Source organism: Adelges cooleyi, unplaced genomic scaffold (genome assembly GCF_023614345.1).
Source record: "Adelges cooleyi isolate 19-005CV unplaced genomic scaffold, UGA_ACOO_1.1 ACOO_flye_CR_arks_rails_tigmint_CR_PRNA_23, whole genome shotgun sequence".
Classification (NCBI taxonomy): domain Eukaryota; kingdom Metazoa; phylum Arthropoda; class Insecta; order Hemiptera; family Adelgidae; genus Adelges; species Adelges cooleyi.
This window is the reverse complement of record NW_026095893.1, coordinates 12405903-12431739: the sequence shown is the minus strand read 5'-3', so window position 1 is coordinate 12431739 and position 25837 is coordinate 12405903. Positions and strand designations below refer to the sequence as shown.

General features: G+C 29.6%; 1 protein-coding gene across 1 annotated transcript; it reads right to left on the bottom strand.

Annotated features, from left to right (window-relative positions):
- Positions 1-297: 297 nt before the first annotated feature.
- Positions 298-23367, bottom strand: LOC126836260 (1-phosphatidylinositol 4,5-bisphosphate phosphodiesterase classes I and II). Its single transcript, XM_050569503.1, has 18 exons — positions 22911-23367; positions 12006-12083; positions 11876-11944; positions 11632-11769; positions 9129-9262; positions 8967-9051; positions 8794-8894; positions 7474-7805; positions 7061-7377; positions 6068-6284; positions 5799-5999; positions 5015-5544; positions 4634-4951; positions 4346-4562; positions 2611-2836; positions 2168-2515; positions 1949-2093; positions 298-1844 (listed from the first exon to the last, which is right to left on the bottom strand). The coding sequence occupies exons 1-18, from the start codon at positions 22971-22973 to the stop codon at positions 1755-1757; spliced, it is 3609 nt and encodes a 1202-aa protein (XP_050425460.1). The 5' UTR covers positions 22974-23367; the 3' UTR covers positions 298-1754.
- Positions 23368-25837: the final 2470 nt, after the last annotated feature.

Sequence of the window (25837 nt, the reverse complement as noted above, 5' to 3'; positions counted from 1 at the left end):
TAATACAATCAGTCAAAATTACAATTAATAGTTATTGGTGTTAAAGTATTATTATTTTATACATAACTAAGCAAATTCACACTTGGTGCTTAACTACTACAATGAAGGATTTAAAACAGAAATCTAAAAATATAACGTTAAATATGTGTACTAGTATGTATATTAAAAAATGACAGTATAAATATATCAGACTTGAAATTTAATTGCGTTTAGTAATTAAAACATAGTCAGTGGCGTCAACAGGATTTCCATCAAACGGGATGTTTTGATTTAGACATTAAGGAGTATTATTTATTAAACACCTGTTAATAGTATTTACATACAGTGTTTTTCCAAAAAATAATCCATTCTATAAAACGTCTAGTATAAAATCTTTATTATATAAATCTATGTATTATAATAAAAAAACAAAAATTAATTTTCAACTTTAGTTAAGTTGTAAACTTTACTATTATATGGTTTTCAAAAAAAAAAAGAACTGTAAAGTGGGCTTAAAATGATAACACCAATGGGAATGCTAAATGCAACTTATATTCCCTGCACACATCAGTAATATAAATTAAATGTATGTTTTGTAATATTATGATAAATAATAATTAAATACTTTTTAATTTCCTTATTTATCACATATATGTTTTGAATCTGTAGTATTTTTGAATGGCAAGTGTTTCAAAATGATTAAAATCGGTAAATGTCAAAACTATTTAGCACTTAACAGTAATGACCATTCAATCGTTGTTTAGGTAATTTATAGAAAACTGATAACAATTAATTTAAAAAAATAGGTGTAAAACGTTTTTTAATTAATCTCATGCTATAAAAAAATGTATTTTTTATAAATACAAAAGTAACTAAAAAGGGAAAACATACATATTATAGATACCTACTATGTAATATAAATTTTAATGCTGTAGTGAGTGTACAGTACAAATTTTGGTAGCCATTGGTTAAAAATTGGAATTTTAAAATGCATTTAAAGATGTGTTGTTTAATTGCGATCTTTGAATTACGTATTATACAATATGGAAAATAATTAAGCAAATAAACCAAATCTTAACATACAACTACACAGCTTACATACATAGTTTAATTGTTAATAATAGGTAACAATAACTTAAAGAACAGTCAATAAAAAAACATGGTACTAACCACTTGAAAATGAATACCAATTATAATATTTTTATCACTAAATACTTGGTAATTGTTAAAAATTAGAGCTTGTTATTATAGGTGCGTAATTAAAAGACTGATTGTCAGTTTTATAAGAGTAGTTAGGCAAGTAGCTGTAGTCTGTACCTATTATGGAATATCTAAATACTATTAAAAGATTTAGATAGAACGATTATCACAATTCATAAAATGTTTAATGACTCATAAAAAAACAATTATACGTTACAAAGTTATCACAAAAACAAATGGTTCATTTTTTACTACAACAAATATTGTTTTTTAAACATAACAAACATGGTAGGCACTACTGGTTGATTTAAATAAAATATACCTAATTATAATTTATAGGTAGCAATACGATATACAATTTTGAACTTAACAAAAAATAATGTAAATCGCTAATTATTAATAAATAGCAAATTAAAATCGATCAGTCTTTTAGATCGACACTTAAATTAGCGCAAAAATATGCTTTCAAATTTAATGTATAGTTATTTACTAATTATTGCCCTTGATTACTACAATTACTTGGTATACTTATTGTACTTATAGTTATTATACATTTTTTGATAATTTCACATGTACTATTTCAATTCAACCTTTAAATGTTGTTCGATACCGTATTCAATGTTTTGAAGTTTAGTTTCATATTCTTTGATCAGCTCAGATTTTGTCTGTAAAAATTATAAACAAAAAAAGCAAATATTATTTAGTAGTTTTAATTTGTAAGTGTACCGCAGTAGTATACGAAAAATATATATCTAAAAAAAAAAACTACTTTAGTCTTGAGATCATCAAAGTTTTGTCTAATTTCTTCATGTTGTTTTTCTAGTTCTTCAGTATTTTTTTCATACAACTGTGCTAGGCGCAACCGCTCATTTACACCTTTTTCCACCATCGAACTAGATACTTCTCTTTTAATTCTATTACAGAACATGTTTAATTGATTTTTTTTTTTAATTGTTATTATCTATATATATATATATATATATCTCACCTTCCAATTTCGTCTTTATCTTTGTGGACTTTGGCTAACGATTTCATTTCGTGTCTTCTTTGGTCTTGTAATTTTTTCATCACTTCAGCTGTCTCTTTGTCTAATAGTATTCGCAACATTTTTATCTGATTTGACTGTGAAGCACGCATCGTTTTTTCTATCGAAGAAAATATTATATCATTGTATTTTTCCTGTAGATTTCGTTCTTGTATAATGTGTTCTTTCTCTATTGCCAATAACTTCTCCGATTGACTTCTAGACATCCTCGGCATGGAACTACTAGAATTATCTGTATCACATTCAGATGACTCAGACGCCTCGTGATGGTTCTGCAGAATGCTCTCCTGTCTAAATATAATATTTGTTCATGATATGTTTGAGCTAGGTACTCATAAAATGTACCTAGTAAGTAATGATAAAAAGTAATGGTATGCAATTATTACATGTTTTTAATAGACAATCGTTTGACGAATCGAGAGCTCATTGAAAATTTGGACATTCGAGCTCGGTCTGTATCATTTGATGATTTCGAATTTTGTAATCGATGTTTTTCTTTACTTTGTTTTCTTCGAAGCGTCTCCATTTTCTTCTCGAGTTCCGTTTTCTTTTCCTTAACCAATTTGTTTTCCATCAACTGCACCAATGACTCGGCCACAATGTTTTCGCCCACTAATAAGTCCAAACATAAAAGTACTTATGTCAAAAGCTACATAGAATATACTTAATAAATAACAAAAGCTATATAAGGGGCACATGTGCTTATGGATAATACATAGGTTCCCATCAGCAAAGAAATATTTTTGAAATGTTTTAATAAACGATTAAGAAACGTTAATAGTATATTTTTAAAACGTTTTTAAAATTCCTTAATATCTGCTTTTTTTTACAAAAAAACATACAAGTAATTTGATTCGTTTTTAAAACTAGTGCCGAAAATAAACAAAAAACGCAAAAAACTACTACTGTTAATTTTGCCTTAGCGTGACTCGAACCTGCGCCTCCTTAAAATTCCTATCGCATGGATAACCTATATCCTACTCAGCCACTACTTGAATCAAACTCATAAGAGTGAATCTGTGGTACTTAAGTTTTTATCATTATTACATAATTAATAATTCAAATGAATTATTAGAGTATATTTTAGAGTATACTATATAGAAGTACATTTTAATCATCATGCGATTTCAAGATACTATGTTTCTCGGTAAATTTCACTGTAATTTAGGAGTTGAAGAGTGGGTAATTTAAAACAAAATAATAAATAAATTGTCATGTGGCATCTGAAAATATATGTTTAATTCTATTATAGGTTTTTAAATGTATTCTAATTTAGGGGTAGAAGAATGTCACTGGATTCAATTATGAGATCAAATGTTCAACCCCCTCAACATGACGATTATCTAAGGGTTATTATACTTAGGAATTCAATTAAAAATGTTTTTGCATTCGAAAATAACATTTGATGGTAAATCTTATACATTATATTTGATTTCAATGATTGATCCCAAAAACAATAATAGATTTTTATCTAAAAACTACACCCTTAAGTCCCCTCTTACTCCAAAAAATGAGAGGATGACTTTACAATTAATATCAAATTTGAACGCAGTGGCCTCAAATAAAAAAATTGATGTATCTCATGAAAATTACTTTAAAATCAAAAAAATTACATTGTGTCATATTATATTATAATCACATTTAACAAAAAAAAATTTTATATTGCAATATTTGGTAAATAATATTAACTAAATATGTTATAAATAAATGTTTTTTTTATATATAATGAAATAAATTATTTAAAAACAAACATAATTCTGTTATAGTTTAAAAAATATGCTAAAAGTATTATACAAACGTTTTGTTGTTATTTAACTTCTATTATCAAAAACTTAACCGAAAAATATTAATTTTCACTTATCGTCATCTGCTCAAACACTACAGAATTATTAGCATTTTACATTGAAACTAATGTAAACAATGAACGTATTAAACTAAAGTGATAGAGCCCAAAATGACCTTACAAACAAGTATGGTTTATGGTTTATGGTTTAATGATGATTAACAACGGAGATTAAACTAAACCGGGTCTGTATATTGTTAAATTTAGATAAACACTGCCGACTTACATATGTGGTACGAGCACGTAAGTAGCCTTTAGGTATGTCAGTAAATACTTACGAGAACCAGTTGATATCAATGGGTTTCTTTGTGCTCCTTTTGGTCCAATTCGGAAATCGTCATTTACTGGATAATCGGCGGTTGTTAAGGGATTGGCTGTTATTGATCTTTGAGCTGGGAGCGTGGCACTAATGTTGGATACGGTCAAGTCGGGATAACTCGACTGGTGACGAGTAACTACTACTGGTTTCGCATCTTGCTCTGGTACAAAATTTACCTTGAAAATAATGGTTTATTACTTTTAAACGAATCCTAATGACACGCCGTGTTTGATTTATATAAACTTACATCGGTGCAATCTATCGATTGATCCATTTCATCAGCGAAAACGGCTAATTGTTTTGTTCGCTTATCCAAATCTGACTGGAATTTAATAGGATTAGCCAAGGCTTCGGCAAAATCACTTAACCCGTCTGGCACGTAGTCTTTTACGACGATTTTTAAAAACAACGACCCACAAGGTAGCGGCTGTCCCATTTCGTTTCTCAAGACCACATGCCTGTAACCCGGGCAAAGGCCTACAACGGGAATAACTCTGTGACCTATGAGCTTTCCAGATTCTTCGAATGCGGCTAACCGCAGTGAAGCCAGTTCAGGGAGAACCACCTAGAGTGTTACACACACATTTAATACAATTCTTAACACACACAACCAAAATCAATAACAAACCTTCTTAAATACAAAAGGCTCGTCTCCGTACACAGGATTAATACCGTTGGCCGGTACAATGCGTGTTCGAAATTTTTTTCGAACGGTATCAGCAGGTAAACCGTACATTTCGACGTCCACGTAAGTACCGACACGTTTATCAGTGAGTAATTGACCAGATATAACTTCGACAGTAAGCGTTCCAGCAATTATGCCGTCCACGGTGGACTCGGCAAAAGGGTCAAACGTACGGTCCTTACGCCTCATAAACTCTGGTTTTAACAAGTAACCACTCCGCATGTTGTACTCGAATATACCCAAATTTAATTGCATCGCTACATCCAAAGTCTGGTAATTTAAAGCGACCAGCTGGCAGCCCACATTCCAGAATACTTGTGGCATGAAATTTGACGAATCGAATCTGGTACCTGCTGGGTACACGCGACTTAATTGTTGTTTATTGTATTTGACAAATTCCATGGGTCGTTCTTTTAATAGCGTCATTGCTTGTTTTTCGTCGAACGATGACATCTCGTAGCTTCGATTTTTTTCTAAAAATACAAATAGTTATATTACGTTAGTTCACTACCGATATTAGGTATTAATAAGTACGCGTCAACTGTTTAAGGGTCAGTTAACGATGCCTGTATCAAATGGCCAATAAGTAGATATTACACACCTTTATTTATATTAAACTTTAAAAGTTAAAACGCTGTTTTTATTTCAATTTACTTAAAAAATTTAAAAACATAGATAGTGTGAGCGAGCACCAAAATAATATCTAAATAATAAAAAATATACTAACTCTCTGCGTTTTCAAATGACGTGAACTGCACCGACTGACAATAATTGACAAGAACTGATATTTCTGTGCCAGCTTCAGTTTCTCTTGTACTAGATACTTTGTCAACAAGAGGTTTACCCTGTAAAACAAGTTTTATATCGACGGATCTATCCGCTTCGTCTTCTTCGCCGTCTGTGTCACTACTACTGTCCTCGTCGTCATCTAAAATATTTCAACATTTATTATATACTTTTGTTTATTACTTTTTGGTTTTTATGTTCATTAAATACCTTCATCTTCATCTTGGTTAGTACTGTCTTTGCTCGGCTGTCGAATTGGTCCACGAGGCAATTCTCCGTTTCCCAGCACAAGAGTTGCAGATGTGGCAGGCTCCAAAACAACACTGGCTGTGGGTTTTTTATGGTGATGATGGTGTTTTTTTTTGTTTTTTATAATAATTTTGTTTTTTAACATAGAAGGTGGTGGCAAAGAGACACCGGATTCCAACTAAATTCAAAACATTAAATTCTAATATTATGAAATAAATCAGACACACCTACAGAATGATCGATTTAACATAACTGACCACTCATTTCTTGAAAAATAATTGCGCTTTGTACCTGTATGTTTCCAAAACATTAGTTTACAAATATTTTTTTTTTTTTAGAACTTTTTAGTTATTAAAACTTAAATACTAACATGTATGTTTTATTAACTTTTTAAATTAGGATTAATCTATTAAAAATGTCGACTCATAGATAACCAGTTTTGAGTAATTTATTACTCTTATTAAGTTATTAACAATTAAACAGTGGAGGTAGAGCTGCTGATGTAGTGTAATAATATTTTTAACTGTGTTTTTAATTACCAATAACTCCAAAATTAATTATTTAAAACTATCTGTGAACAAATCTACATTTCTAGTTAATTGTTATAATCTATTTAAAAAGTTAACAATGAATTATATATTACCATTTAAATTTCAGTAGTTGATAGAGCTCTTAAAATTAATGTAAGAAAAAAACGTGTTAAAAAAAAAACTACAATACTGAAATTGTTTTCTAGAAAAATGGGCATAGGCGGACTTATGACTTGATTTTGGGAGGGTAAATATATTGTGGCTCATAACAGACTTCTGTACTTCATCCAACTTGAGACCACTGTGGGGGGGTTAATGCTCTTTGTGCCACCCTTAAGTCCGCCTATGAAAATGAGTGGCTTATGTTAAATGGATACTCCTGTGTAGTAATTAATGAATTTGTTAGAAATATTATTTTGAATACTTTATGAGAAATTAATGGTTCTTCTAGTAACATATTCCCAAAATATTCGTGACAGTACTGTGCGATTTTTGCCTGTTGTTTTGTATTACAATGGTTTTCAAATGATAATATGACAGGATAGTCCGATGATTTAAATGCCGATTCTGCTATGGCTTCTATTACATCCCGAGCTGATATTTCAGGTACAAAAGTGTAACCGTGCACAATTACCGGCTCGTCAGTCTTACCGTTCCACAAGTCCAATTCGACACACCGGCATCCTGATAGCAGACACTGTCTATATATTTCTACAGATGACTTGCCGGTCAACTGGTGGCCTAAGGTGGAATGGAAAAATTCAGATTTTTTTTTAATGGAGACACTAAATAATTTATAATTATCATATTCTGTCTAATAATCAATTTATTATTTACCTGTAAGGTATGTGTTATGCGATGAATTTATAAAGTAATGCGATAACGGTTGATCCATGTCGTTGTTTAGATCAAGTGTGGACGAAGAAACTATGGGATTGTCCGCACTCATTAGGTATTTGAGAAAACCGTCGAAGCTTAACAGACCCCGCTGAGCGTTTTGTTTGTTCGGTTCAAATTCCCAAATCAAATCTTTTGCTCTGTCCGCGTTAGCATACGGATGAAGTATTTCGTTTAGACGAGGATCCCTTTGGGTGTGATTTAGAAAATAAACGAATTGATCAACAGACATTACTTTTTTCTTAACAATAGCACTATTGTCTCCACAGCATCTAAAAATTAACCATCGAATAAATAAATAATACAATTGTTAACTTCTATATTATATTTTGTTGTTACACATATTTACTTTATTAGGAACAGTAAAACTATTAAAGTAAAATTAAATCATTAAAAAAGTTAATGTAATTTTGTTAATCTTTACAAGTTAAAGTAAATCATTTTTAGAAATATAATAAATGTTAAAAATTATTCTGCTTTAAATTTACACCATTTATGTCAGAAACGCGGGAAATGGCGTATTAAGTATAGCAGGAAAAGAGGAAATATTGGAAATAGACCAAAAAAATTGATGGATTTATTGACATTCTGAGTAGATTGATGGTGAGGCTGTAAAGAACACGGAGGAAAAGAAAATATTGCTGACCGCACTCTAGTCCTAGTCTTAAGCAAATTAAGCTTAATCCAGCAGTGTTTATTAAACTGATAAAAAAAATGTATTTTGCTACCCGCTAAATCGTTTTTATTTGTCAAAAAAAAAAAAATGTATAACATTTCAGTCTTCTAGGACGACTATATGTGTTCCTATATAGAGCCTTATTTTTCCCATTTTTATTAGTTATAGATATATAGGATGTTGATGTGTGATTATAGTTTGTTAAGTGGTTGTAAAAATGATAACGGCTATTTGAAATATTAATTTTCTTAAATATTCAGTTTTTAAATTAGGTTACTAACGAAAAATAAAATATACACAGTAGACATAATCAATAATTGATATTTATTAATTATATTTTGTTAATAAATTCAGGTACCTAATAATGTATTTTCAGAGAAACTCGGATAGAAGGTGAGGAAGGCCTCTTCTCACTTTTGGTTTGTAATAATATTATTTTTTAGTCTCTCCTTAGAATCAAATTTCTATCAATAAGAGGGTATTAAACAATAAATATACAAAAGAATCGGAAGAGTTTTTTATGTTAAATATTAATAATTTAAAATACATAATAACGTTAATCAATGATAACATGATGTACTTACACGTCGTCAAATAGTTGTGCAACTTCAGAACGTGCAGTAAGATTTTTGTAGACGGTAAAAAAATCTTCAAACGTAAATTTTGATGGACTGACAACATCATTCTAGATTAAAAAATGCATCATCGTTATTAAATTATAATAAAAGTATGATAAGTATTGTAAATACATTCATACTTTATTGGATGGTAACCCAGACGATTCGAGAGCTTTTTCTACTTTTTTCTTATCATCTTTACTTTGTGCAAACGTTTTGAGAATGCTAAGCAAAACGTAGGAGTAACATAATTATAATAAACAAAATGTTAATAAATCTTATAATCAATTTAAAACAATTACTTTTTTATTGGTATCTTGCCGTTTTTGTCGACTAGTAAATTTAATTTGGTATGGGCTTTATACAAAAACGACATTGGTGACCAATTTAATTGTACTAAGTTCAGTGCTAGTTTTAAAATATTGACTGTCCAAAGCTAAACAAAAAATATATTATAAGTATTATTTTACCGGACATTGTAAAAATATTTAAAATTAAACAATATAAATATATTTATTAATACTCGAGTTATGTGACTGTCTTTGTTTACGATAACTTTTTTGAAATAATTAAGGTTATTGTTTGAATACATGCGTGTCAAAAAGCTATTGACGAGTGGAACTAAATAAAAAATTATGCGAGTCGAGAAATAAGCTGCAGGAAACTTTCATACTAATTGTAAGGCATGCATGAATGATGGGTCAAATTGGACGAAAAAATTAAAAATGCGAGAATCCATAAATATTGAGCGCTTCTAATAAAAGAAAGTTTTACTTATGCACATACTCGAAGAAGTTGTAGAAAGTTATAAATACCTTATACGCCAATTACCTATGCGCCAAATTTAAAGCTAATTTCAAAAGCCGTATTTATGTATTAATGAATTCTGGCTATAACACAATTGAGTTATGCTGTTATTTCTTAAATGTTGTATGGTATTACTGTATACATAAATTTAATAGTTAATATTCAATTAATATTACGATTATTGTTGCCGGCTTATGTTGTTAAATTATTCTTTGTGTCCACTCGACAACACTAAAACGCTTAGCTACATATTTTTTAATTAAGGTGGTTGAAAGGAATTATTGAATATGACTAAATATTGTGTTCAATTCCGTGGTAGTTATTGATCGTTGTACAGACGATTTTGTTTAAAATATTAAGTAGGTACATAGAAAAAAATACATAAGAACACGATACTCAAGGTTTCAAAACACTATCAATATAATATAATCTATAATTAGATTAAAGAATTATCCGAAAATGATCATTATCTTTTATTTGTGATACATTTACTAATTTATATGAAAAAGTATTGCTTCTATATAGGTAGTTAACGATTATAAAAATGTATAATAAATAATATCATTACAGTTAGTAATGATGTATAATAAATGTGACATATATAATTAATGTCACAAGGACTAATTATTCCACTAAATTTCTTTTTTCATAATTATATTTCTAATTTCAATTTGTATTTTGTATTCATCATAATATTATGAGACTCACTAGGTACTAAATTTCAAAGGTTTACTCTTGAAAACGCATTACAAATCGTGTCAATAAAACAGGTTCATTAAAGCTGAAATTTTGGTAAATGGTTTGTTAGGTCGTAAGTTAATAGGTTTGTCAAAAGAACAATTCCCTAAATATGTGCGAGATCATGATGAATTTTTTGTTATAATGTGTGTTTGTACGCTAGACTAAATATATATATGATATAATATTTAGATAGCCCACTGACAAAATGTAAATACTCTAATCATTATGATGAGTGATAATGAACGCAGCGAATACATGATTATTATTAAGAGGTTATAAGACGTTATACACACAATTTTGTAGCGTTAAAACGTACCTACGCAGAATGCGTTTTAATCGTTCCAGGATGATTTTAGAACAAAAATATCTTTAACAAAAACGAAAGATGACAATATTTTGGAGACAATGACATATCTTTTTTTTTTGATAAACCTAATATTTAGCTTAATATTTAACATTTAAAATCACATTATTTTACTTTAATTAAATAGCTATAACGTTTTTTCACGTTATTATTTTCAAAATTGAAATAACATTGTTTTCGAAATATTGTTATCTTTCAATCTTATAAAAGGTGTTTTTGCTCTAAAACCAATAAGGACCAAGTATGACAATGATGATGTGATAGTCAGAAAAATAAATTAACTATATTATTCGTGTACTATTTTTTAATAGCAAAAAACATTCAATACGGAAATCGATTATATTTGTCATCAAATCATAAATAAAAACGTGGCTCCTCTATTATCAATTGGTGGTTAGTTAGTTTTGAAAGTTAGGTTAGAAAGTTTTAAATTTCTGTATAATATCAAAATAACACTTATTTTATACTGACTAAAAGACCATATACCTCAAAAGTCGAGGCCCTTATTAAAAAAAAATAAAAGACCATAAACAATTGTTTTGAAAATTGTGTAATTTGTAATAAAAATATTTCACGCCTATAAAATTGTAAAATTAGTGAAGTAATAAAAAAACCTAGTGATTTAAACGACGACGTCACTCTCAAATATTTACATGTCAGAACAGCACTGGACGAAAGCTTATGACTTCAATAAACAAATTGTTTATTATACAAATCAAAATGAATAGTTTTTGGTTTTTAAGGCTGTTAGGCTTTTATCCACTATTCAAACGCCCATCTAATTTATTTCGATATATTAATCTCACCATCGTGTAAACAATCAAGGTTAACAATTTACAAGTCACGGTACTGTAATAAAAACAACTTAACAGTATATAATACAATGCTCTTACTTGGGCCGTTTGTTTTTTGTTGCAACAGAAATTAATGAACGACACGTTCACAAAATCCGTGGCCACGACTACGGTAATCGTTTTATCGCCCAATGGCTCTTGGGACCCCATGCACACGACACTTCTCAATTTCGCGTCCTAAATAAAACGGGGGAGTGAGTATAATCATTCATCAAGTCACTACACACACGTAACTGTACAGTGTACTATAAATCATTCATTATAATATAGCATGTAAACATACTTTTGGAACTCTGGCGAATTTTCCCGTTCTAGTGTCCCGTATCGTTGACATGTCAATCACTTCGTAGTCCTGAAAAAATTATGGCCATTATAGATAACTCAACTTGTCCATAAAAATGTGCAATGTTTACTTTTTTCTGATCAAGCCAGTATAAAAAAAATCCACGTTCGTCAACTTTAAGTGTTACCGGAAGTCCAACGCCGCTTTCCTAAAAGATAAAAGAAAAATCGATGTACAATTTAAACAGAACTGAGCAGAAGCTAGTTGTTGGAATCTGCTTAAGCAGCGCCCATATAAGGCCCCTGCAGCTCCTTCCTAGGGAAAGGGTTACCCGACATATTTTCTAAGAAATTGCGATAATAAACAAAATTTGAATTTTCTCTACTATTATATTTTTAATTATTATGATCTGAGTAGATGTTGTTGATTTATGTGTTTTGATAGTATTGAGCTCCTTTTATACCATTTATTTGTATTATTATGAATATATAACAATATCATAACTGGGTAAGTAATCGAAATTCCTGAAATCGCCCAGAAATGTTTTGCATCTTTTAAAAATCGCAAAAAATTCCTCAATTATTCATCGAACATCAACGAATCTAATTATGCAAATAAAACGTATTAAAACTATAATTATTGGCGTTAAAGATTAACAATTTCTTTTATCAAAATCGCTACAACAGTAAAAACATTTTTCAAATTTCAATATAAAATTACACTTTGGTGACATCAACTTTTTCCTGTGCGATTTTAAGCATTCTGATTTCGGACTCATCTGTTTTAATGTTTAGAATACTAAATAAAAAAAAATACATTGTTCAATCTTCATAGTATGAAAGTGGTGTGTACGTATTTTATAGTTAAATTAAAATTCGTAATAACTTAACAGTCTGGCTTATATTTTAGCAATGCTTATTGTGAAATTACTAACGCAGTTGCTTATGTTTTAAAATGTCCAACGTGATACTGATATTTCTGGTTCTATTACAGAGACAACGGTGAATACTTATACGTACCGTAAATCATAATTTTGATTTTTAAAAATGTGAATTAGTCACCCTAAAACCTTTATATTTAAACGTGGGCGGTAGGTCACACGATAGTTCCAAATTCAAAATGCTTGTTTTTACTACACTTATATATAGGGTGGGACGCGGTCACTTCCTTATTTGAAACTCGCGCCACAAAGCGACCGTTACTCCTAGAGCGGTGGGATATAGCGCGTTCGAAAGCGCGGGATCTAACGTTTTTTTATGGTTAGTTTAGTATCAATTATGCACTGGACAAAGGAGGAGCGCGCGTTCGCCGTGGTAAGGGCAGCGATTTTGCAATCCCCTTGGCGATCTTCAGTGGGCAGCGCAATCACCAGATTTAGCCCCCTGTGACTTTTTCCTATGGGGCTACCTTAAATCTTTGGTTTACACTGATCGTGACCCTTGGTCTGCTGAAGGATAATATTCGTGCAGCCTATTGCCGACATAGGAACAAATATGCTGAAAAAGTGGACATAATTTTCAAATTTCGGCTATCTCCAAGTGTATTGACGAGGACGGTGGTCACCTTCGAGATGTCGTTTTTAAACCCAAATGAAAAAAAACTTTAAATGTACCCCTGTGGCCTGTACCCAGAAAAAATAATTAAATCGATACCGTCAATACTTTTTGTGTTATGATTATTTAAACTAAGGAAGTGACCATGTCCCACCCTGTAAACCCACGATATTTCTTAAGCCGCTACTAAACCGATATTATATTATTGCTAACTACAAGTTTTGTTTACGTTTCTTCTGAATGTATTTGTTATAAATCAACAAATCGTATTGTTATTAATTTTCGTATTAAATTTTCAAGATTATACTGCTCATATAAGTCCTTGAAAGAATTAATTAACTATTAACCAAGATTGTTTTAATATTTAACTGTGAACTTAGAGAAAAACCTTCAATATGTATACACTATAGTTATACGGTATACGCACTGTGTAAATTGATTGTAATTTTGTGTCAAGTGCTTTGTCGTTCGGGCGTTCCAACAAAAGTAATAATAAAATAAATGACCAAGGTACATTGGAGTGTAGTGACAAGCTCGATATTTTATAGTGATTATCTCTTGACAGTAAACTAGGACTTAGCAGAACCTTGAAAAAGTCATATACTCTCTAAAGGGTAAGCATCATTAAATAAGTGAGCCGACAGACAAATTGTCTTTAGGAAGATGTCTGAAAACTAATATACACTCCAAAGACAAATGTAACTTCAGGTCGAGCGCAAAATAATGAGAAAAGGAACGTTAATGAAGAAGTATCACCGTATTTACAAAATGCTATAGCATGTTGCATTACTTTTGTATTCTGTATTATTTATGTTGTTGTTTTTTATTTAGATACAATAGGACAATTAGTCCAAAAGTTAAAAACCACAAATAAATATAACTTAAGTAAATCATAAAAGTGGTTTTTTATATAGCGCTGGGTAATTTTAGAACATAGATTTAATGTCAAAGGAAATATTTAGAAAGTTGAGAAAATTAGAGAACAAATTTCATGAAGTAGATAACGGGCGAATTTACAAGAAAATATGGCCGATATCATAAATGACTGGATCAATGATTAGTTTTCAAATAGAAGAATTATTGAATAAAAGTATGAAGGAATAAGAAGGAAGTAATGTAAACTCAAATCAAAGAAAATAGCAAGTTTGTACTCTATTTTTTTATACGCTCAGTCAAAGTGTAGTGGTAGCTTAACTATAATTTTTGTAGATATTGAAAAATTAATTTATAGTGTAAGGAAAAAGAGGATTTAGCCAAAGTTTTCATTGATTTTTAACTAACAACCACTTTTAGTTTCTATCAACTTTATTTAAAAGTTAAGAGAAGTTTTGATATCATTTAACTATTATTCAATTTTAAGTGTAGTTGGTGATCATAATTGAGTTACGTCAAAAGTTATTTTTGGTTTCACACGCGATCGGCTGCAAACAACATTCATGTCTGCTATTTTCTTAAAATTTAGATGGTCGATGAGACCTTAAAATAATGGAAAAATTTTAAACTTGAGAATTTTAGACGCACTTTTGTAGATTATAGAACATTAACAACAAAAAATGCCGAGTTTCTTGATTTTCGAATATTAAAAATTAAAACGAGAAAAAAATTTGCATTTACTTCATATACTTTCAAAAAAGCATACTATTTAATTTAATCTCAAAAATGTATAACCTAAAAAATATTTTGTTTTATAAATTATTTACTACCTTTATACATAAATCATTTGAGGCCCGAGCACAAGTAGATGTATTGTTTACCAATTTTACGAAGGCTTATGACACGGTGAATCATGAAACACTTATTTACATTCTATACAGCTGATATGGTGTAGGTGAGGCGGAGTTCCTTTTGTCATGGTTTCGAACATACTTAATATAGCGTCGCCAATTTGTTAATCTACATTCTTTAATTGCTAATACGTTTTCGGTAACGTCTGGTGTCCTACGAGGCGGCCATTAATCGCGTTTATTGTTTAATGTACTTCCTAACACGGTATTCTCAGTTATTGAATCCTGTCGAGCATTTACTATTTGCTGATGATACAAAAATGTTTTATTAAATTACATTTTCATCTAGATGTAATGCCCTATCTGTGTAATGCCTATCGGTGTATGGCCTATCTTTAAATGTCGAAAAATGCAAGTGTATGTCTTTTCATCGCACTCAGGAAGTTATCCTGTTTGACTATTGTCTCAAAAATGTGCATTTCCCGAGAGTCACTGAAGTGTGTGACCATGTAGTTGGTAACGCAATGAGAGTATTGGGTTTTATTCGATGTAAATCCTCAAACTTCGTTTCTCCTACATGTTTATTCACACTAATTGTAATTGTTTAGTCCGCTCTAGTATAGAAGAATAAGGTGTTGTAATCTGATATCCTTATTAGTTATTTATCAAATGATTGTAGACATCTAAATCGGATCAATCGGATCGAAAATCTATTGTTTAAGTTTTGCTGGTTGTATCTTAAACATTCGTCATTTTCAGCACGTTTATGATCCCGTCAGAAAAAAACTAAGATTGAGTACTCTTGAAAATAGACGAAATAAACTGAGCTAAAATGTTTTACTTAATTTTCTGGACAGCAAAATTGACGGTAAAATAGAATTTAGTTCTAGCGCTATCTATCTGTTTAATTACTAAAATATATATTTTTAATTAATTTGTTAACATTTATTTTTTTATTAGCTAAAAGTTTAGATGACGTGGTTATCGGGGGTTATTTAACTGATGGGGTATTTAGTATTTATAGGTTAAGTTGGAGATAAGGGCAATAAGGGGAAAACTATATTCCCCGGAAAACTGGAGTTTTCTTATTGTAATTCAACACTGTTGTGTATATTTAAACCCGGGAGAAGCCGGTTACACAAGAATCTAGTTATAAAAAAATAATTTTCAAAACCAGACTATTTTTGAAAAATTTGAAAAAAATCATAACTATAGCCTAAGCTTTATAGCTCTAAGCTTTGTGAAATTTTCAATATTTAGCTTAGACGGATTTCAAATATGCAGCAGAATATTGACACACTCGATTTTGCGGAAAATTAAGCGTTTGTTGTTCAAGCATTTACCCATTTGTAACGAAATAACAAATTAAACTAAACATTTATCCTATCGCACATATGTTTCAAGTCATAAAAGTAAAAAATTAATGTTTTGAGAAAATTGATAAAAACTATTAAGTGAGCACATTATAAAGCATTTACAAAACTAATAATTTATCCAAATGGTATACGGGCTAGGAAAAAATGATTCAATATAATTATTGCATACTTCGAAAACTATATACCCTAGTCTCACCATAGGGACAACTCAAAATTACTATTTTTTTTACTTTTGAAACACAAGTTTCCCACACAATTTATCTAGGAACGTGAAAAAACATTACACATTACGTGATCTTACACATTATACGTATTAACATCATGTTTATAGCAGGAAATATTTATCGTATAGACGAACTACTTTTTAATGTCACCAAAGAGGTTTTAAATAGAAATATTGTAAAACATCATTGTTGAAAAAATTGTAGGTACGAAGTATTGTCATTTGCTATATTGTCATAACTTAACTAGTAGTAATTACAGCTAGTAATGATTTTTATTTTTCAGATTTTGGTATTTCCTTTTTCTCGTTATCTGCACCCTCTTACATTGCAAAATGTCTCAACATTTTGTAATATCTTCATAGTATTCTGTATTGCATACTTATCCATTTCTTATCAAAAATGATTATATTTCTCGATTTAATTTTTTTCGTTTTTTATCGCTTGAAATATTTTTAAATTTCTCTTTCAACTCTCATTATTAAGATTATAAACCATATACATTCAGTCTTAATTATTAAATTTTTATAGATTTTGATTCCAGTCCTCACATAAATTTCTGGTAATGAGATCAATAAATTTAAAATTCACTAATGCATTTGTAATTTTCCTTACAATTAGTTATTATCTTTGGGAATATACAATAATAAAATCACGGACTTGTTTTAATGCATGAAACAATTTTACATATGATTTTTACAGACGAGTTTGTACAAGTGTTCTAATCTGTTATCAAACATTATTCTACCAATTTTATCATATCATATTATGTACGAGTGTTTGTAAGTTGATTGCTCAGAAAACATATGTTTAATAAAAAAAATGTTTTAATAATATTTGAACTCTCGACCATTATAATTACATATTGCATCTTAAATTTGCTCTAATTAACCAAAAAATACATTTCAAGTGTATCTTTAAAACACTATAAAGTCAGATTATTTTTTACAGAAAGTTTAACATTTAAATATAGAAATTTCGATTTAATTCATCTTAAATAAAAGTTGACGGATAAACCTTTTATAAGATATTGAAATTAATGTAACAACTTACATATAAACGGTTTTACAATCGTATTTTTTTTCAACTTTTGATACGTATATAATTTATTATTATTAATATGATGAAAGGTTACATTTATCAACAATGAACTCAACCTATAACACCGTCTATAATAACACTATAATATTTTATTTTATTAGATTGTATCATAAAACATCGACGCAAATCATTTGAGAACAATAATTAAGTACACCAAGTGTTAATAAATACTAAACTCATGTGTAATACTAAAAATATAATAAATAATAGATTTATTTAGTTATAAAAGTCGGGTTAATAATTTGTTTTCACGAAAAATCATGCAATTGTTTTTCTTTTTGAAAACATTTTACTTTATATTAATTTACTAACTTTCAACTTAAAAGGTAACATATATAATATAAAAGTTCTTAAATCAAGAATTTTAAGAAATTAAGAAATAAAATGTTGACTAGTTAATAACCAACTAATAGTAGGTACTGATCATTTGAGAATTGAGATAGTAGCGAACCCTAGATTTCTGGAGTATCCTATTATTAGTATTTGACGGATTATTCGAGTTTTTGGATATTACTTTTATTTTTTACCTACCTAGTATGTTAAATAAATAATAAAACTACTTTGACAAAACGTATTTATGTGTACATTTGTACAACGTTTAGGGTTATTTAAAAAAAAAATTGTACTATATAACTTAGATAAGCAAAATATATAAATTCGATAATCCTACATATTTGTATTACTAGTGCTCACATAATATAAATCATAATATTCTCCTTCTACCTACCCTTTTTAAGACGCTAAATAGTGTAATACAAATTGTCTTATTATTAATTGTTTTGTTTAAAATAGTCTGGTTGATAGATAGATGGATTGTGATAATCTATCTTTTTAGCCTTGTCGCTCCAAACATGAAACTTTTAAACATTTTAGAAGGTGGAATTATGTAGCACAAGAAACGACCAAAAATCGTTGTACAAGAGGATGTATATTGAGGATCATTAGTGAACAATTCTATTATTGTTTAACCCTAAAAAATGAGAACTCCTATGTATAACATAGGAGAAAATAGGGAAATATCCACTACATCTGTTAGCTTAATTTAGTTTTTATACAATTAAAATATTTTAATCGGATAAAAAAAGCGATGGATCTAATTAATTCGTATTGTTACTCATTATCTCCTAATCGAATTGAAACCTCAGTCTTTTATCGTGAGTCTTTCGTAATAATATGAGTAGCCGATGATCTAGTTAAAAAATATCTAACACCCGTAATCATCTCACAAAACATAATACAAATATATTATATTAATCAAAACTTTTACAATATGTAAAATCATACCTGAACATTTTTAACTGAGGGGCCCACAAATTACAAAGGTCCGCGTGTAGACAATAATAACACAATTTTCCGTTATCAAATTTTACCACTAATACTTTTAAAGTCAAATTTTGTTACATCTAATTTTTTGTCAAAAAAAAAACTATAGTTTGTTCCGAATGCTAAGTATCAATATTTAAATATAAAATTGACTTGCAAAATAATATGCAAAAATACATTTTTAATATATGTATTTATTAGTGATGGAAATTTAAAAATCAGGATTTTTACAAAAAATGTTGTTAGCCATTTAAAAACTTGTATAAATATGTAATACACGTACAATTTCAGCTGTATATTTAAGCAAAATATTTTGATAATTCTAAACACTTCATGCAGATACATTAATACAAGGATAAGTCCTGATAATAATTATATGATTATTTCCGATCATTAATCTCCTTGCGTTATATTATGATGATAGCATAGTCTTAATTAAATGTTCTGGCCAAATGTTTTTTAGTAGTTTTATAAAATCTGGCTTAAATTGATTTACTGGCAACATTTATCAATATTTAACATTTTGCATAAATCAATTTCTGTGGTTCGCCAAGAAGTGAGTGCCTACCTAGTAAATTCATTTGACTATCCTTATATATATATATCGTTATATCCTAATATTATATCATTACATGCTTATATATACTTGTATCATTATATCCTAATTAGGAGTACCTAATCTCTGATATATTATATCTTATCTCTTATTTGATGATTATTCATCAGCTCATTCATTCAAAAAAACAACCACTAGATCGGGTTATGCATGTTTTTTCTAACATTTTTTTGTTCCTACAGTAGGAATTAGGATACTTTCATCCGTAAAATAAGTTTTAAAATACGATATTACTTAAATTATTAAATATTCTTCTACATCCAAAATACAAATATTATTAAAAAGAGATCTAAGATAAATGTTTCTTTGAAATAAATATTAAAAACTAAAAAAAAGAGAACAAACATTTTTTATTGTTTTCCAAATTATAAAATTTGTTTAGTACATACGTCACACTATTATAAATACAAAAACTTTGTTTTTAAAAACTGCCGCGTAAAATTTGATGACAAATAGGTATATTGTAATGTTATTTGTAAATCAAATTTATAAAAAAAAACCATTAAGTTTATATTTTTAACAATAACAGTAAACCATTTAAAAACAAAAATCATTAATATTTTCTAAATGTAAATACATGGACAAATACTAATGATAATCCCAAATACTAATAAGAATGAAAAATGAAAAATATTAAATCAAAAAACAAATGGTAAGAGGTAATTGAGAATATTATAAGAACGGCCGGTGTAACTTGTGTTGGTTAAGGATATGCGAGATCGTTTTAAGTGGAATTTAGGGACTAAAGTAGGCAACCCAAAATTGTTGACATGGGAAGGGTATTTCCAGAGCGTAATGAAGAGGTTTCGTTCTTCTATCCTTCTGACCTAAATTTGAAGTATATAAGTATACTACTGGTACTACCAGTACCAGTTTTTTTTAATGCTCAACAAAACGTGACAATTATTAAGGAGTTTGGTATAGGTAATTTTATGCAGAAATTTAATTTAAAGGTTGACCTGTGATCATATTACTAATTATATTAGTTCAGTAATACATTTTTTTTTTTGTAGGTAATGTGTGTTTGGACTATGACAGTATCATTGACGGTGATTATTTCATCGAAACATAACTAGGTACGCAGAATGCGTTTTGCTTAGTTTCTAGTGATTTTAGAGTAAAAAACACCTATTAAAATCCGAAAGATAAAAACATTTTGTAGACAATATCATATCAGATTTTGAAAATGATAACGTGAAAAAAATGTTATTGCTATTTGAAACATGTATAAATCATATACTTTTCCACTACCACCTGTCATACCTTTACATTTTGTTGGAATATTTAAAAAATCTTCTAGAGGTACTAATTTATATTTTTCAAGCTTAGCTTCGCCGTTTGCTGTCAAAATGACCCTCGACCATATCACCATAGGTTTGTTCGTTAAAAAAAATGGTGTATTCACTATAATGACAGTATTAGATGAGGTGTAGTGCAATGTTTCAAAACAAACGTTTTTGGTGTTTTTGGCTTAAACCGAAAATCCGATACGACATTTCTATTTCTATCAGTGTGGAAAGTATATACATTAATCAACACTTTTTAAAAATAGTATGTACAACTACATTATTTAAAAAAGAACACTTTGGTGTAAACTTGTTGTAAAAAAGTATACACTTTTTGTTAAAACAAACAAACCTCATGTACGATTTTCGCCAAAATAAATTAAAGTTCGCTATCTAGTACTTTAAAGAACCCATAATTTTTTCGAGCGCTCAAAATTATACGTATTCATTTTTTGAAAACATCCTGAGTCTATATTTATTTTGTTGTAACCTAAAACTTTAATTATACCATCCATATCATACATGCGGTGTACCATCTATAAAAATTAATAACTATGATGATAATATCAACATGACAGTAAAAATATAGGCAGTTATTATTGTTGTACTTCTAACATATTATTGAGCTTTATTAAGTTTGTAGTTTTTTTCATAATATCGGAGAATATTGAAGGGATTATAAGTAGGTAACTGTGGGAATACATTAATTACATAAGTACAATAATATTACTAATAATATAATTACTAATATTATATTACTAATATAATAATAATTATACTAATAAATATAGTCAAGATATTTAAAAAAAAAATTAGAGCACTAAAAAAATAAAGGGGTTCTTAAAAAATATTGGGTAAAAATTTAATTTGGCAAAAATCGAAATAAAATCTTTGGCGGAAAACGGAAACCCTCAATTTTTCATAGGAATAACTTTGGTTCAGGGAACTGCAAAGGAAACAAGTCGTTTTTCATAGCTGTGTCGTGTGTACCATTTTAGTCACTCATGAATTATTAACTTGTTTTGAAAACAAATTGGTATTCACTTATGTCCTTTCTCAAATGTTTGATTCAGTTTTACGATTTAGCATTTTGTTTCCATCATAATACCCACTTTCTTAAACATTTATTGATCAATAATAATTATAGCTCAATGGGCTAAATAATATAAATACATAATAATACTCATTACATTTTGCCGATAAAATAATATTTGTTCAAGTTGCTCAAAATTAGTTGGTAAGTACATCATAATTATGATAATCATAATGTGTCATGCGTGTGCAAGATTAATTTTCGTCGTGAGCGTAAAAATGAAATGTACAAGTAAAATTACAAGTATAAAAATTATGTAGTTATCTTTAAGCTACACTTAATAACACTGAATACATCTATACCGTGGGAATTACAGTTCTCACTTTCACATGTCTGCGTGTATCTATTTGATTCCGCAAATAACATTAAGATTTCCTATTAGTCTTTGATGCGGCATCATTTTTTATCAAATACACAATTTAATAATACCTATAATAATTATTTTCTATTTAGTATAGCTTCATGTTTTAAAATTATCGTATTCAAACCATATATTATTAAGTGTAAATAGGTTTAAAAACGTAGGTAAATCAACGAGGTAATTGTCTAGATTCAACTTTCGGAGTTGCGCGTAACTTGTTGCGTTATCCTGCGTTACCTATTGTCAAAACGACTTAATTCAGTCTACTTTTAGTAATGGTTTTGCTATTTCTATTTATTTATTAGCAAGGATTAAAAAATACTTCATTAAATTGTTTTCCGTTTGTATTCTTAGATGACCCAAAAAGTTAAAACTACTCACATCGTCCCATTTTACAACTTTTTCGCCTTCCAAAAGTTCCCGGGGCACGTCCAAAGCTGTCATTTTGATTTACGACAACCTTCTCGGACTTATCGTTCAGTCAACTATTGTTTTCAGGCTATCAAACTGGGTTAAACTGGTCGTTTAACCGACGTCTCCCACGTTGATTCGATCATAGTGTTTTGCTTAGCGTAATTTCGTGTTTGCCGTACATTTTTTATGCGCGGACGACCGCGACACCATAGCTTGTGAACAAATATCCGTGTACTGTACACGCTCATTTACAACACCACTTTGCGTACCATATTCAAAATGAATTGATAACGAAAATGTAAGCAAATTATACGAGCACACATATTGTACCTGATAACAGAACAATCACGTAACTGAGAGCTCACACGGAAACGTACGAACACTAGCGGAGGTATGCGGTTGACTGGCTGGTCGTGTCGCGACTCGCCGCTCGCGCCGTGCGGAACACGGTCGGCGGTAGAGGGGCGACCAGCTACGTGTCTATTGCTAGCTGCTGGTGTTGCTGAGTGCGGACGACATCGCGCCATCGCGGTGCAGCAGCAGTTGATCGTCACCACCGAGCGCGCTGCTCACCGTTACTTTTGCCGGATGCTGGAGAGAAAAAAACGAGCACACTGTTGTCGGTGGATTCTGGGCTGAAAGGTTGCAGCTCGTTGCTGAAGATCATTTGTGTAGGTACATCACGATATATCTACTGTTTTAGATATTTACATTGCTCTCTGTACACACAAGAGCCGATAGATTATCAACAATTGTGGACCGGTACTTATTGGGCGAACAATGAAGGAAGTCCACCCCTTTTCCATCAAAATCGAAAAAATGCCCAAAAAATTACATATTAGAATAGTTGATGAATCTACCCGAAAAGAATTATTGCTAAAACATTCAAAGAAAACTAATTTAATAGAATGAGTTGTCGGTACCAAGGCTACTATGGCGGTACTATGGCAATAGCGCGAATATGAAGGAAAAACAAAAAAGGGTTTAAACCAGAGCAGAGTACTAGGTTAAAATGGCATCATTTATGTCATTCATTTAACCACATTATACCTAAATATCTGATGCAGCGACATAATCAAAAGAATCCGTTACTTTTTTAGGAATTTTATTTTGATTACTGCGATTTAAGGTTTTTTCTGCATTTTTTTACCGTTGGGATGTCGCATAGACAGTGGTAAGACAATTCAATATTAAACAATAAAGCCTGCCAGTCAGAGCTTAATGGAGACGGGGAGGTCACAGGTATTATTATAACTGAAAGTGATAAAATCACCTTTAAATAAACGCTTCAGTGAGAATCTGTGGATAGTAGGTTCAAACCAACACAGCCCAAACCAGTAGTAGTAGTAGTAGAGTAAGTAAGGGTAGTTTAGTGATCACAATTAAAAATAAAAATATCGATAAAAGCATTACCTAATGACAATTATGTGCTATAAAATGTATTTCTAGTATCAGGATAGATACGATTAGAATTGATCGTCTGTCTATAAAAATATATTGCCATAGTTACCCATATTATATTGTAATTAAAACTATAATGAAAATTGTCTTATTACCTGCTAATTGTTGATTCACTCACACAAAGCAACCTAGACATTTTTTTGGGTGTTTTTCTCGATTTGAAGGGGAAGGGGTAAACTTTTCTACTCCTGACCTACCAAAGTATCAATTGCATACGATTACGGATCGAGTTTACTTTCCAAATATATAGGTCCGCAGAAAAAAAGTTATTGTGACTTCAGGCATAAAGAAAACACATCATTGTAAAACTAAGATGGGAATATTTTTAATTTTTGGCCATCTTCTAAAGTACCTTTCAGGTACGATTTCTAATTTATGGAGTTGCTACACGAAGATATCGGTTCAGCGGTTTAAAATATATCGTTGATCCAGACATCATTGTAAAAACAATAACTTTTCAGCTCCCCATCAAAGTTAAAATAAGTATAATGCGTAATACCAATAACAAGTCTCAAATTTGTCAAAAATCAAAAAAAGACTCAATTTTGGAAAATACTTTCAAGAGGTCCATTTTTGCTTCCCGTATCATATGGTAATAAGTAATTTACTAATATAATAATATATGATTATTAATCATCGAAAATAATATAGTAAAATATTTGGTTAGTTAAGTTATGGTTAAAATGTAAAAAAAAAGTACAATAATTTTGTAAAAATGTAAATGATTTACCGAGTTATCCTTTCCAAAACGATTCATCTTAGTTTTATTCTATAATAGATAACACAGACCTCATTAAAGAAGATATCTTCTACCTAAAAATAATTAGAGATAATAATGTTAACTATTATTTATAGGCAGTAACACAAATTTAATGAAAAAAATGTTTGTGTCAAAGCGGGTTGGTATTAATAAGCAACCCCATGTATAATTTACATGTGACATTTACCTAGTCCAAGTACACATACACCCTTTATGTCAAATATTTTCTAAAATTTAAACCTTTTTTTTTAATAGATATTTTATTATTATATCCCTGACATTTAGAATACTTTAAGACAAAGCCCAAAGGTTATTCTTTAGTCATTTGAACTTAGCTATTCTTACTTACTACTTAATACTTATACATCTACTTAAAACTCATTATTTTTGGTTTTGGTAAGCACAAATGAAATAATGGGAGGTTCTTTACAGCATACCTAAGTATGTCTTTACTATAAATGATTATAATAATTAATAGTAGTATTAGAATTGAAAAAATATTTGTTTAAAAACCGACTTTTTAGTAAATTAAGCATGTAGTTATTGCTGTTCTTAAAATTTAATTTTTTGATAACATAGTAAACGATAGACATAGTATCTACATGTTACACAGTTGGCAAATTACACAACATCTAGCCTACAAGACAAATATGTTATAATGACTGAAAGTGTA